The sequence below is a fragment of the Salmo trutta genome, chromosome 5 (genome assembly GCF_901001165.1).
Source record: "Salmo trutta chromosome 5, fSalTru1.1, whole genome shotgun sequence".
NCBI classification, from domain to species: Eukaryota; Metazoa; Chordata; class Actinopteri; order Salmoniformes; family Salmonidae; genus Salmo; species Salmo trutta.
In genome coordinates, this window is record NC_042961.1 from 62433137 (window position 1) to 62449305 (window position 16169).

Sequence of the window (16169 nt, forward strand, 5' to 3'; positions counted from 1 at the left end):
AAACAGCATATAAACACTCTGAATAGGATACATGTCATATTAAACAGCACATAAACACTCTGAATAGGATACATGTCATATTAAACAGCATATAAACACTCTGAATAGGATACATGTCATATTAAACACCATATAAACACTCTGAATAGGCTACATGTCATATTAAACAGCATATAAACACTCTGAATAGGATACATGTCATATTAAACAGCATATAAACACTCTGAATAGGATACATGTCATATTAAACAGCATATTAACACTCTGAATAGGCTACATGTCATATTAAACACTATATAAACACTCTGAATAGGCTACATGTCATATTAAACAGCATATAAACACTCGGAATAGGCTACATGTCATATTAAACACCATATAAACACTCTGAATAGGCTACATGTCATATTAAACAACACTCTGAATAGGATACATGTCATATTAAACTGCATATAAACACTCTGAATAGGCTACATGTCATATTAAACAGTATATAAACACTCTGAATAGGCTACATGTCATATTAAACAGCATATAAACACTCTGAATAGGCTACATGTCATATTAAACAGCATATAAACACTCTGAATAGGATACATGTCATATTAAACACCATATTAACACTCTGAATAGGATACATGTCATATTAAACAGCATATAAACACTCTGAATAGGATACATGTCATATTAAACACTATATAAACACTCTGAATAGGCTACATGTAATATTAAACACTATATAAACACTGAATAGGATACATGTCATATTAAACACTATATAAACACTCTGAATAGGCTACATGTCATATTAAACACTATATAAACACTCTGAATAGGATACATGTCATATTAAACACTATATAAACACTCTGAATAGGATACATGTCATATTAAACACTATATAAACACTCTGAATAGGCTACATGTCATATTAAACACTATATAAACACTCTGAATAGGATACATGTCATATTAAACACTATATAAACACTGAATAGGCTACATGTCATATTAAACAGCATATTAAACCTCTGAATAGGATACATGTCATATTAAACAGCATATAAACATATTAAACACCATATAAACACTCTGAATAGGATACATGTCATATTAAACAGCATATAAACACTCTAAATAGGATACATGTCATATTAAACAGCATATAAACACTCTAAATAGGATACATGTCATATTAAACAGCTTTTAAACACTCTGAATAGGATACATGTCATATTAAACAGCATATAAACACTCTGAATAGGATACATGTCATATTAAACAGCACATAAACACTCTGAATAGGATACATGTCATATTAAACAGCATATAAACACTCTGAATAGGATACATGTCATATTAAACAGTATATAAACACTCTGAATAGGATACATGTCATATTAAACAGCATATTAACACTCTGAATAGGCTACATGTCATATTAAACACTATATAAACACTCTGAATAGGCTACATGTCATATTAAACAGCATATAAACACTCGGAATAGGCTACATGTCATATTAAACACCATATAAACACTCTGAATAGGCTACATGTCATATTGAACACCATATTAACACTCTGAATAGGCTACATGTCATATTAAACAGCATATAAACACTCTGAATAGGATACATGTCATATTAAACATATAAACACTCTGAATAGGCTACATGTCATATTAAACACTATATAAACACTCTGAATAGGATACATGTCATATTAAACACTATATAAACACTCTGAATAGGCTACATGTCATATTAAACACTATATAAACACTCTGAATAGGATACATGTCATATTAAACATATAAACACTCTGAATAGGCTACATGTCATATTAAACACCATATTAAACACTGAATAGGATACATGTCATATTAAACATATAAACACTCTGAATAGGATACATGTCATATTAAACACCATATAAACACTCTGAATAGGCTACATGTCATATTAAACACCATATAAACACTCTGAATAGGCTACATGTCATATTAGACACCATATAAACACTCTGAATAGGCTACATGTCATATTAAACACCATATTAAACACTGAATAGGATACATGTCATATTAAACAGCATATAAACACTCTGAATAGGCTACATGTCATATTAAACAGCATATAAACACTCTGAATAGGCTACATGTCATATTAAACACTGAATAGGCTACATGTCATATTAAACACTGAATAGGCTACATGTCATATTAAACAGCATATAAACACTCTGAATAGGATACATGTCATATTAAACACCATATAAACACTCTGAATAGGATACATGTCATATTAAACACCATATAAACACTCTGAATAGGATACATGTCATATTAAACAGCATATAAACACTGAATAGGCTACATGTCATATTAAACACTATATAAACACTCTGAATAGGCTACATGTCATATTAAACAGCATATAAACACTCTGAATAGGCTACATGTCATATTAAACACCACATAAACACTCTGAATAGGCTACATGTCATATTAGACAGCATATAAACACTCTGAATAGGCTACATGTCATATTAAACACCATATAAACACTCTGAATAGGCTACATGTCATATTAGACAGCATATAAACACTCTGAATAGGCTACATGTCATATTAAACACCATATAAACACTCTGAATAGGCTACATGTCATATTAAACACCATATAAACACTCTGAATAGGCTACATGTCATATTAAACACCATATAAACACTGAATAGACTACATGTCATATTAAACAGTATATAAACACTCAATAGGCTACATGTCATATTAAACAGTATATAAACACTCTGAATAGGCTACATGTCATATTAAACAGTATATAAACACTCTGAATAGGCTACATGTCATATTAAACAGCATATAAACACTCTGAATAGGTCAGGAGACAAACAGGGAGACTAAGAAGGTACAAAAATGAATTATTTAGGCTATTATTATTATTTCAAGGCTGTAGTCTACAAAGAAATACATTGTGAAGAATTTGCGAGTGTGATACAATATGCTGGTAGGGACATAAAGCGCGCGGCATTTAAACATTTAGTTGTATTAAATCATTATAGTCTAACAACAAAAAAACGTGCGCATATAAGCTGTGATTTACTCTGAATGAAAGACACATTTAAACAGGGGGGGGGGGGATGCCTCGTTAGGCTCGGTGCCTTTTTGAATTCATTTTTTAGAAACATCAGTCTGGGGCTTCAGGCTCGTGGGACGGTACCGGGAGAGCCGGTGAGCAGCAGCGAATATCCTCTCTGTGTTGGCAGAGCCACCGGGGACGGTAAACACACTCTTGGCAGAGATGTTTTAAAAAGAACCCAATCAAAACAGAAAGCTCCTTGAACGTGGGAATATGCCAGGCCTATTGGGCCAAAATCAATTATGTCCTTTTGTATAAATAAATAGAACATTAATGAAGGTAACTTTGTGAAGACATCCGATTTTTTGGTTTATAAATATTTTGCTACAATGACACACTTCGTTATCTACCCACCTCGTGCCTTTCCGTCAGCACGCCCACCGTGGTAAGTACACCGTTATACGTGTCTTTTCAGATTCCACGGTGATTCTTTAGTTGTGGACGTTACGTCACCACACTCCCTCTTGGTAAATCACCTTGATTTTTGCACCTGTGTGTTTTTTTTTTATCAGTTTCTTTCTGAAACTATTTAGTGAAGTCCATGAACAGTAGCTAAAGCAAGGGGCTATATATATATTTGACATTTTAGTCATTTAGCAGACGCTCTTATCCAGAGCGACTTACAGTAGTGAATGCATACATTTCATACATTTTTTAGTCCTTCTTCTCCGTACTGGTCCCCCGTGAGAATCGAACCCACAGCCCTGGCGTTGCAAACACCATGCTCTACCAACTGAGCCACACGGGACCATATATAGCAGCACATAAATAGATGAGTTGATGTGAGCGTTACTGGAGCGACATTGGGAGTGGACCGGACGGGCTCCGCTCCGCTGACGGACTCTGTTGTGTAACAGAGCGCTCTGTGAACGGTGCAACATTAATTGCTGTGCAGTCGGTGACTGCCCCGGTTGTCCCGCCTCACATACCATTCTCCGCTCGCATCTGAAACGCAGTATGTGAAATGGGACACCTGGTTTGTATATAGGGGAGCAACACATGACATTTTCTGTTTCCGCTCCTGGTCGGGAAGCTTCCAGCTCTGGTGACTTTACGGCAGACAGCCTCATCTCACTCATATTATCAGGCCGAATTCAGAGCTCTCACTATCAAACAATAGTAAATGATCTCGTAGAATTGAAATAAAACCCACTTTCTCTTGGTCACAGAGGGACGACATCACCTCGTCCGTAAAGCTGAAGTTGTAAAAAGACAGTGGACATTTTGAATGGTGTCTCAGAAGACGCTGGGCAGAAAATGTCATCAATTAAATGAAATGGGGCCAATTATGTACTGTCACCAAGTATGATTATATTTATTTTACAGTTATAAGAAAGGTGAAATATTATAGTAAAGTAGTTTAATTTGATTATTACTGTATTTAGAAAAGCATGACGAAGAGATGTATTGTGTGTCTGGGAGTTGTTACGGTTTGTATCTGCAACAATACATCAAACAAGCGAGAATAAAAGACGCCATCTTGACAACTGGTCGTTGATTGTTACTTGTAGACGACTGGACTTCCTGTCTTTTGCCAACCACCCGAGAAGCTTCGTATTAAACCATGTTTATTTCGATTTTAAAAGCCTGTATGGAACATCCAGTTATACAGTATGTAATGACACAAAGCAGTTAAAACACAGAAAGAAAATACTAACCAACCTCCACTTTAAGTCACATTTTCACTGACTGAATGAAAATTAGACCGAAGTGAAAGTTAGGATTCACCCCCCCCCCATAGAAAGCTGTTAAAGTGACCACTAGGTTACCTTATGAAATACATGACCAGGTAGGTACCAGGTTAAAAACAAAGAAATACAAAAAAATCACTGGAATGGTTAATAGCCCTTCAGACAAGGCACCGCCTGTCACAGACCCATAGACTTGAATGTGGATGGACCATTCTAGTAATTCTATTTCTACGGTTGAAAAGCACTGTGCTGTAAGGCTGGCTTGCTGGTGATATTCTGATACTGGGATAGATTCAACAGGATTCAACAAACTGTTTCAGATGTAGAATTACAACGGCTGCCATTTTGGCACCAAAGTAAAGTACTGAGATGTAATATGGAGAACAGTTTAGTGTCAATATGGAGGACAGTTTAGTGTCAATATGGAGGACAGTTTAGTGTCAATATGGAGGACAGTTTGGTGTCAATATGGAGGGTAGTTTAGTGTCAATATGGAGGACAGTTTGGTGTCAATATGGAGGGTAGTTTAGTGTCAATATGGAGGACAGTTTAGTGTCAATATGGAGGACAGTTTAGTGTCAATATGGAGGACAGTTTGGTGTCAATATGGAGGGTAGTTTAGTGTCAATATGGAGGGTAGTTTGGTGTCAATATGGAGGACAGTTTGGTGTCAATATGGAGGGTAGTTTGGTGTCAATATGGAGGGTAGTTTGGTGTCAATATGGAGGGTAGTTTAGTGTCAATATGGAGGGTAGTTTAGTGTCAATATGGAGGGTAGTTTGGTGTCAATATGGAGGGTAGTTTGGTGTCAATATGGAGGGTAGTTTAGTGTCAATATGGAGGGTAGTTTAGTGTCAATATGGAGGGTAGTTTAGTGTCAATATGGAGGGTAGTTTAGTGTCAATATGGAGGACAGTTTAGTGTCAATATGGAGGGTAGTTTAGTGTCAATATGGAGGGTAGTTTGGTGTCAATATGGAGGACAGTTTAGTGTCAATATGGAGGGTAGTTTAGTGTCAATATGGAGGGTAGTTTAGTGTCAATATGGAGGACAGTGTGGTGTCAACATGGAGGACAGTGTGGTGTCAACATGGAGGACAGTGTGGTGTCAATATGGAGGGTAGTTTAGTGTCAATATGGAGGGTAGTTTAGTGTCAATATGGAGGACAGTTTGGTGTCAATATGGAGGACAGCGTGGTGTCAACATGGAGGACAGTTTAGTGTCAATATGGAGGGTAGTTTAGTGTCAATATGGAGGACAGTGTGGTGTCAACATGGAGGACAGTGTGGTGTCAATATGGAGGGCAGTTTAGTGTCAATATGGAGGGTAGTTTAGTGTCAACATGGAGGACAGTTTGGTGTCAACATGGAGGACAGTGCGGTGTCAACATGGAGGACAGTGCGGTGTCAACATGGAGGACAGTGAGGTGTCAATATGGAGGGTAGTTTAGTGTCAATATGGAGGGTAGTTTAGTGTCAATATGGAGGGTAGTTTGGTGTAAATATGGAGGACAGTTTAGTGTCAATATGGAGGACAGTTTGGTGTCAATATGGAGGGTAGTTTAGTGTCAATATGGAGGACAGTTTAGTGTCAATATGGAGGGTAGTTTAGTGTCAATATGGAGGGTAGTTTGGTGTCAATATGGAGGGTTGTTTGGTGTCAATATGGAGGACAGTTTGGTGTCAATATGGAGGACAGTTTGGTGTCAATATGGAGGACAGTTTGGTGTCAATATGGAGGACAGTTTGGTGTCAATATGGAGGGTAGTTTGGTGTCAATATGGAGGGTAGTTTGGTGTCAATATGGAGGACAGTTTGGTGTAAATATGGAGGACAGTTTAGTGTCAATATTGAGGACAGTTTAGTGTCAATATGGAGGGTAGTTTAGTGTCAATATGGAGGACAGCTTAGTGTCAATATGGAGGACAGTTTAGTGTCAATATGGAGAACAGTTTAGTGTCAATATGGAGAACAGTTTAGTGTCAATATGGAGAACAGTTTAGTGTCAATATGGAGGACAGTTTAGTGTCAATATGGAGGACAGTTTAGTGTCAATATGGAGGACAGTTTAGTGTCAATATGGAGGACAGTTTGGTGTCAATATGGAGGACAGTTTGGTGTCAATATGGAGGACAGTGTGGTGTCAATATGGAGGACAGTGTGGTGTCAATATGGAGGACAGTGTGGTGTCAATATGGAGGACAGTTTAGTGTCAATATGGAGGACAGTTTAGTGTCAATATGGAGGACAGTTTAGTGTCAATATGGAGGACAGTTTGGTGTCAATATGGAGGGTAGTTTAGTGTCAATATGGAGGACAGTTTAGTGTCAATATGGAGGACAGTTTAGTGTCAATATGGAGGGTAGTTTGGTGTCAATATGGAGGGTAGTTTGGTGTCAATATGGAGGACAGTTTGGTGTCAATATGGAGGACAGTTTGGTGTCAATATGGAGGACAGTTTGGTGTCAATATGGAGGACAGTTTGGTGTCAATATGGAGGGTAGTTTGGTGTCAATATGGAGGGTAGTTTGGTGTCAATATGGAGGACAGTTTGGTGTAAATATGGAGGACAGTTTAGTGTCAATATTGAGGACAGTTTAGTGTCAATATGGAGGGTAGTTTAGTGTCAATATGGAGGACAGTTTAGTGTCAATATGGAGGACAGTTTAGTGTCAATATGGAGAACAGTTTAGTGTCAATATGGAGAACAGTTTAGTGTCAATATGGAGAACAGTTTAGTGTCAATATGGAGGACAGTTTAGTGTCAATATGGAGGACAGTTTAGTGTCAATATGGAGGACAGTTTGGTGTCAATATGGAGGACAGTTTGGTGTCAATATGGAGGACAGTGTGGTGTCAATATGGAGGACAGTGTGGTGTCAATATGGAGGACAGTGTGGTGTCAATATGGAGGACAGTTTAGTGTCAATATGGAGGACAGTTTAGTGTCAATATGGAGGACAGTTTAGTGTCAATATGGAGGACAGTTTGGTGTCAATATGGAGGGTAGTTTAGTGTCAATATGGAGGGTAGTTTGGTGTCAATATGGAGGACAGTTTGGTGTCAATATGGAGGGTAGTTTGGTGTCAATATGGAGGGTAGTTTGGTGTCAATATGGAGGGTAGTTTAGTGTCAATATGGAGGGTAGTTTAGTGTCAATATGGAGGGTAGTTTGGTGTCAATATGGAGGGTAGTTTGGTGTCAATATGGAGGGTAGTTTGGTGTCAATATGGAGGGTAGTTTGGTGTCAATATGGAGGACAGTTTGGTGTCAATATGGAGGGTAGTTTAGTGTCAATATGGAGGACAGTTTGGTGTCAATATGGAGGGTAGTTTAGTGTGAATATGGAGGACAGTTTAGTGTCAATATGGAGGACAGTTTAGTGTCAATATGGAGGACAGTTTAGTGTCAATATGGAGGACAGTTTAGTGTCAATATGGAGGGTAGTTTAGTATCAATATGGAGGATAGTTTAGTGTCAATATGGAGGGTAGTTTAGTGTCAATATGGAGGACAGTTTAGTGTCAATATGGAGGACAGTTTAGTGTCAATATGGAGGGTAGTTTAGTGTCAATATGGAGGGTAGTTTAGTGTCAATATGGAGGGTAGTTTAGTGTCAATATGGAGGACAGTGTGGTGTCAATATGGAGGGTAGTTTAGTGTCAATATGGAGGGTAGTTTAGTGTCAATATGGAGGACAGTTTAGTGTCAATATGGAGGACAGTTTAGTGTCAATATGGAGGGTAGTTTGCCAAACTGTTTTCTATCTATTCCTTATCATACTGAGATGTAAACAGAATGCTCATGAACCACATCCGTACTAGAACACATTAATTAATTAATTCATTCACTTAAACACTTTCTCTCTCAGTCCCTGTACCTCACACACCCACACAGACCTGTTATATACACAGTGGACAAAACATTAGGAACATCTTCCTAACATTCAATTGCACCCCGATCTTGCCCTCAGAACAGCCTCAATTCGTCGGGTCATGGACTCTACAAAGTGTCAAAAGTGTTCCACAGGGATGCTGGCCCACGTTGACTCCAATGCTTCCCACAGTTGTGTCAAGTTGGTTGGCCCTCCTTTGGGTGGTGGACCATTCTTAATACACACAGGAAACGGTTGAGCGTGAAAAACCCAGCAGCGTTGCAGTTCTTGACACAAACCAGTGCGCCTGGCACCTACTACCATACCCCTGTTCAAAGGCAATTCAATATTTTGTCTTGCCCATTCACCCTCTGAAGCATCATAGCTTTTACCAAGATTCAGCTGGTCATTCTGCCATGGAAAGAGCAATGCTTTGTATACTCAGTATATATGTACACCCTTGACTTCTTCCACATGTTGTGTTACAGACAGAATTAAAAAATTTATTAAATTGAAATTTTTTATCATTGGTCTTAAACACAATACCCCATAATATCAACGTGTAATTATGTTTAGAGAAATGTTTACAAATTAATTAAAAGCTGAAATGTCTTGAGTCAATAAGTATTCAAACCCTTTGTTAAGGCAAGGAGCCTAAATAAGTTCAGGAGTAAAAATGTGTTTAACAAATCACATAAGTTGCATGGACTCACTCTGTGTTCAATAATAGTGTTTAACATGATTTTTGAATGACTACCTCATCTCTGTACCCCACACATACAGATATATCTGTAAGGTCCCTCAGTTGAGCAGTGAATTTCAAACATAGATTCAACCACAAAGACCAGGGAGGTTTTCCAGTGCCTCGCAAAGAAGGGCAGCTATTGGTAGACAGACATTGAATATTCCTTTGAGCATGGTGAAGTTATTAATTACACATTGAATGGTGTATCAATACACCCAGTCACTACAAAGATGCAGGCGTCCTTCCTAACTTAGTTGCTGGAGAGGAAGGAAACCGCTCAGGGATTTCACCATAAGGCCAATGGCGACTTTAATGTTCCCGAGTGGCCGAGTTACAGTTTTGACTTAAATCTATTTCAAAATCTATGTCAAGAAAACGGTTGTCTAGCAATGATCAACAACCAATTTGACAGAGCTTGAAAATTTTTGAAAATTATAAATGGGAAAATGTTACACAATCCACATGTGGAAAGCTAACTGTCAATGGTGCTTCTACAAAGTATTGACTCAGGGGTGTAAATACTTACGTAAATTAGATATTTTCAATAAATTTGCAAACATTTCTATGAACATGTTTTCACTTTGTCATTATGGGGTATTGTGATGTCATTATGGGGTATTGTGATGTCATTATGGGGTATTGTGATGTCATTATGCGGTATTGTGATGCCATTATGGGGTATTGTGATGTCATTATGGGGTATTGTGACGTCATTATGGGGTATTGTGTGTAGATTGATGAGAAAAAACGATTTAATCAATTCTGAATTCAGGCTGTAAAACAAATTATGGAATAAGTCAAGGGGTATGAATACTTTCTGAAGGCACATATTCATATATACACTACATGACCAAAAGTATGTGGACACCTGCTCGTTGAACATCTCATTCAAAAATCATGGGAATTCATTTGGAGTTGGTCCCCCTTTGCTGCTGTAACAGCCTCCACTCTTCTGGGAAGGCTTTCCACTAGATGATGGAACATTGCTGAGGGGACTTACAATTCATACCAAAGGTGCTAGATGGGTTGAAGTCAGGGCTTTGTGCAGGCCAGTCAAGTTCTTCCACACCGATTTCCACAAACCATTTCTGTATGGAACTCCCTTTGTGCACGGGGGCATTGTCATGCCGAAACAGGAAAGGGCCTTCCCCAAAGTGTTGCCACAAAGTTGGAAGCACATAATCGTCTAGAATGTCATTGTATGCTGTAGCGTTAAGATTTACTTTCACTGGAACTAAGGGGACCGAACCATGAAAAACAGCCCCAGACCATTAATCCTCCTCCACCAAACTTTACAGTTGGCACTATGCATTGGGGCAGGTAGCGTTCTCCTGGCATGATTCATCACTCCGGAGAACCCGTTTCCTCTATTCCAGAGTCCAATGGGGGTGAGCTTTACAGACCACTTCACAATAACAGCACCTACAGTTGACCGGGGATCAGCTCTAGCAGGGCAGACATTTGACGAACTGACTTGTCGGACAGGTGGCATCCTATGACGGTGCCACGTTAAAAGTCACTGAGCTCTTTCAGTACGGGCCATTCTACTGCCAATGTTTGTCTATGGAGATTGCATGGCGGTGTGCTCGATTTTATACACCTGTCAGCAACGGGTGTGGCTGAAATAGCCCAATCCACTAATTTGAAGGGCTGTCCACATACTTATAGCAATGTAGTTTATATATATCTATCACATAGTGTACATAGTCCTATTTGCAGCTGTCAGGAAGCAGTTTCAGATAGTTTTTGGGGACCAGGCCTCGCCTCCCTCCTGCATCCCCCAGATACCACTCCTCATCTACTGTCACCACCCCTGTTACTACCTCCCCTGCCTGGGGGAGAGAGGAGAGAGACAGCGGAAAAGACAGGGAAAGAGGGGGGGGGTAAGGGAGAGAAGGGGGGAAAGAGAGAGGGAGAGAGTAAGTACTCAAATCATTAGACTTGCTACTTCATTTGTGACAAAATAACAACACACACTCACAAAGTGCTGAGCAAGCCTACCTTCACCTACCTAGACCTACCTTCACCTACCTAGACCTACCTTCATCTACCTAGACCTACCTTCACCTACTTTCATCTACCTAGACCTACCTTCACCTACTTTCATCTACCTAGACCTACCTTCAGTGAGAGTTCATCTTCGCTCTCTCCACTGAAATCAAACAGGACCTTGGCCACGCCCCTGGCCACAGGCTGGCCCGTCATTGGCTGAGCTGCAGAGAGGAGCAGAAAATATGGTTAAACTCTGTGTGCGTCCTGTGCATGTTACCCCGTGATGAAGCCTCCCTTAGGGACTGATCTAGAATCAGCTTCCCCTCCCCCCAAACCTTAACCATTAGTAGGGGAAATGCAATAACTGACCCCAGATCAGCATCTGTGTGTTACCTGTGTTACAGGTCTGTGTGAAGGTAGTGGGGAACAGTCCCTCCCGTCCGTCCAGTGTTCCTCTGGTCCAGTCTGCGTCCACACGCTGTGTTACTCTGATCAGCGCCCCCTGCTGGAACCACAGATCCTCTGCAGTCTGACCCGAGAAGTCATGAAGAGCCACAACCCACTGGTCTGGGACGTCTGAGAGAGAACGAACACACACACACACACACACACACACACACACACACACACACACACACACACACACACACACACACACACACACACACACACACACACACACACAATCTTCAGCTAACTAAAGGGTGTTCTGTGTGAACAAACATTCCACTCAGACCCTCTGCTGGTGAGAGAGAGGATCCGTTTCACATTTAACCATTAACCCTGCTCCTAATGAACCTGTCTATGTGGTCAACTATCTACTCTCAAAAGACTCACAAGACAGAAAGACAAGGCTATAGGATAACCAGCCTCACAGTAGAGAAAGACAAGGCTATAGGATAACCAGCCTCACAGGACAGAAAGACAAGACTATAGGATAACCAGCCTCACAGGACAGAAAGACAAGGCTATAGGATAACCAGCCTCACAGGACAGAAAGACAAGACTATAGGATAACCAGCCTCACAGGACAGAAAGACAAGGCTATAGGATAACCAGCCTCACAGTAGAGAAAGACAAGGCTATAGGATAACCAGACTCACAGGACAGAAAGACAAGGCTATAGGATAACCAGCCTCACAGTAGAGAAAGACTATAGGATAACCAGCCTCACAGGACAGAAAGACTATAGGATAACCAGCCTCACAGGACAGAAAGACAAGACTATAGGATAACCAGCCTCACAGGACAGAAAGACAAGGGTATAAGATAACCAGCCTCACAGGACAGAAAGACAAGGCTATAGGATAACCAGCCTCACAGGACAGAAAGACAAGACTATAGGATAACCAGCCTCACAGTAGAGAAAGACAAGGCTATAGGATAACCAGCCTCACAGGACAGAAAGACAAGGCTATAGGATAACCAGCCTCACAGGACGGAAAGACAAGGCTATAGGATAACCAGCCTCACAGGACAGAAAGACAAGGCTATAGGATAACCAGCCTCACAGGACGGAAAGACAAGGCTATAGGATAACCAGCCTCACAGGACAGAAAGACAAGACTATAGGATAACCAGCCTCACAGGACAGAAAGACAAGACTATAGGATAACCAGCCTCACAGGACAGAAAGACAAGACTATAGGATAACCAGCCTCACAGGACAGAAAGACAAGGCTATAGGATAACCAGCCTCACAGGACAGAAAGACAAGGCTATAGGATAACCAGCCTCACAGGACGGAAAGACAAGGCTATAGGATAACCAGCCTCACAGGACGGAAAGACAAGGCTATAGGATAACCAGCCTCACAGGACAGAAAGACAAGACTATAGGATCAACACATTCAGCCCTCCACTAGAATCCAGTTGGCCAAATCTATGTAGGTCTATTATGTTTGGCTTTGGTCAAGAAGGAAACAACTAAAATGGAAAGGTTAAAGTCTAATCAAGGTCTTCCAGTTGAATAATTCAAGGACTTTGGGTATCGCTCACCTGAGGATTCAGTTGTCTTCTTGGTTGTCACGACAACGGGCTGTAACCCTGCCGACGGGGGTGGTTCCTCCAGGATCTCGGTGAAGGCCAAGGGGAAGATTCCTATTCGCCCGTGGATCTGACCCCGCCCCCACTCCTGATCAATCACCTCCGTCAGAGCGATGACGTCACCCTCGGAGAAGGTCAGCTCGTCTTCCTCCTCACCCTCGTAGTCGAACCGCGCCACACACCTCGGACCGCTACGCACACACAGAGACGGAATAACAATTCACCACCGTCCTGTCTGTCTGTCTGTCTGTCTGGTCTGTCTGGTCTGTCTGGTCTGTCTGTCTGTCCTCTGTCTGTCTGTGTCTCCTCTGTCTGTCTGTCTGTCTGTCTGTCTGTCTGTCTGTCTGTCTGTCTGTCTGTCTGTCTGTCTGTCTGTCTGTCTGTCTGGTCTGTCTGGTCTGTCTGTCTGTCCTCTGTCTGTCTGTCTTGTCTGTGTCTCCTCTGTCTGTCTGTCTGTCTGTCTGTCTGTCCTCTGTCTGTCTGTCTGTCTGTCTGCCTGTCTATCTGCCTGTCTGCCTGTCTGCGTATCTCACCTGACAGGTGCTGTAACCGGCTGGGTCTTCTCTACACTGGTCTGAGATGGGAGGATGGACTAAAGGAGGAAATGGAGAGATAATGCAAAATAGAAAGATGAAATAAGAAAAAATAAAACAAATATTTTTGCAAGGATATATGTGGCGTATTTTACCGGAGGTTCTGATTGGCTCTTGTATTCAGAGGGAGGCTTCAATTGGCTCTTGTCATCCGAGGCGGGATCAGATTGGTTGTGTTGGTCGTTGGGAGGCTGTGATTGGTCAGGCAGAGGGGTGGTGACAGTAATGTGTGACCCTTGAACCCGACCTGACTCCTCCCCCAGGAGACAGTCATCGTGGGCGGAGTCTGTCTTCTCCAACAGAACCAGGACGTCCTGTTTCTAAGACACACCCATTTAAAGGAGTTCATTAAATGGAATAAAGGTAAATGAGCAAGGCTAACATGCTAACACTGATTATACCTACCCAGACCCTTCAGACATGCTAACATGCTAACACTGATTATACCTACCCAGACCCTTCAGACATGCTAACATGCTAACACTGATTATACCTACCCAGACCCTTCAGACATGCTAACATGCTAACACTGATTATACCTACCCAGACCCTTCAGACATGCTAACATGCTAACACTGATTATACCTACCCAGACCCTTCAGACATGCTAACACTGATTATACCTACCCAGACCCTTCAGACATGCTAACACTGATTATACCTACCCAGACCCTTCAGACATGCTAACACTGATTATACCTACCCAGACCCTTCAGACATGCTAACATGCTAACACTGATTATACCTACCCAGACCCTTCGGACATGCTAACACTGATTATACCAGTGTTGTGAATTCTGTAATGAATGTATTGTTAAAAAAATTAATAAATTGAATCTCGGAAGAAATGGAATAACCTATGGGGGATCCATAACAAATACTAAGCCAAACATTAACCCTTAACTTGACCTTAAAGAGATTCTCTGGTACTTAAACAAATATATATATACACTTTTCAGACAGTTCTGAAAGTAGAGTAAATGAGTGAAAAGTGGTCCCCATAATTGCGTGTTACATCACATATGCACAGACGTGTACCACGTCATTGCTCTCTCACTCTGCTGTGTGTGGCATCTTGCTAGCTGTCGCTCAAATGGCGAGGGGCTGAAGTTCATTGGCTAGAACGCAAATCGCTAGGGGGCTGACCCAGATGTAGGAAAATGGCGCAGCACAGCTTCCAGAAAAAAACGTCGCTTTCAAACTAGGGATTTTGTGGCTAATTGAGGTAAGACAGTAATGCTGCTCATATACTGAACAAAAATATGAATGCAACATGCAACAATTTCTAAGATTTTACTGAGTTACAGGTCATATAAGGAAATCAGTCAATTGAAATAAATTCATTAGGCCCTAATCTATGGATTTTACATGACTGGGAATACAGATATGCATCTGTTGGTCACAGATACCTAAAGTAAAAGGTAGGTGTGTGGATCAGAAACCAGTCAGTATCTGGTGTGACCAACATTTGGCTCATGCAGCGCTACACATCTCCTTCACATAGAGTTGATCAGGCTGTTGATTGTGGCCTGTGGAATGTTGTCCCACTCCTCTTCAATTGCTGTGAGAAGTTGCTGGATATTGGTGGGAACTGGAACACGCTGTCGTACATGTCGATCCAGAGCATTCCAAACATGCTCAATGTGTGACATGTCTGGTGAGTATGCAGGCCATTGAAGAACTGGGACATTTGCAGCTTCCAGGAATTGTGTACAGATCATTGCGACATGGGGCTGTGCATTATCATGCTGAAACATTAGGTGATGGAGGCGGATGAATGGCACGACAATGGGCCTCAGGATCTCCAAACGGTATCTCTGTGCATTGTGACTGATAAAATGCAGTTGTGTTTATTGTTCGTAGCTTAGCTTGTGCCTGCCCCATACCATAACCACACCGCCACCATGGGGCGCTCTGTTCACAACATTGACATCAGCAAACCGCTCGCCCACATAACGCCATAAACGTGGTTTGCGGTTGTGAGGCTGGTTGGACGTACTGACAAATTCTCTAAAATGACGTTGGAGGTGGCTTATGGTAGAGAAATGAACATTCAAATCCCTGGCAAC

At 41.1% G+C, this 16169-nt stretch overlaps 1 protein-coding gene across 5 annotated transcripts in view; it reads right to left on the reverse strand.

The window, feature by feature from the left end:
* Nucleotides 1-11132: 11132 nt before the first annotated feature.
* The window catches only part of LOC115194743 (SH3 domain-containing protein 19), a 45411-nt gene continuing 40374 nt past the window's right edge, over nucleotides 11133-16169 (reverse strand). For all 5 annotated transcript variants that reach the window (XM_029754654.1, XM_029754655.1, XM_029754653.1 and 2 more), the window contains 6 exons: nucleotides 14196-14420; nucleotides 14041-14099; nucleotides 13460-13698; nucleotides 11856-12038; nucleotides 11592-11683; nucleotides 11133-11302 (listed from right to left, as the gene is read on the reverse strand). In XM_029754654.1, coding sequence (XP_029610514.1) covers nucleotides 11180-11302; nucleotides 11592-11683; nucleotides 11856-12038; nucleotides 13460-13698; nucleotides 14041-14099; nucleotides 14196-14420 — 921 coding nt within the window. In that variant the 3' untranslated portion in view covers nucleotides 11133-11179. The remainder of the gene's footprint in view (nucleotides 11303-11591; nucleotides 11684-11855; nucleotides 12039-13459; nucleotides 13699-14040; nucleotides 14100-14195; nucleotides 14421-16169) is intronic.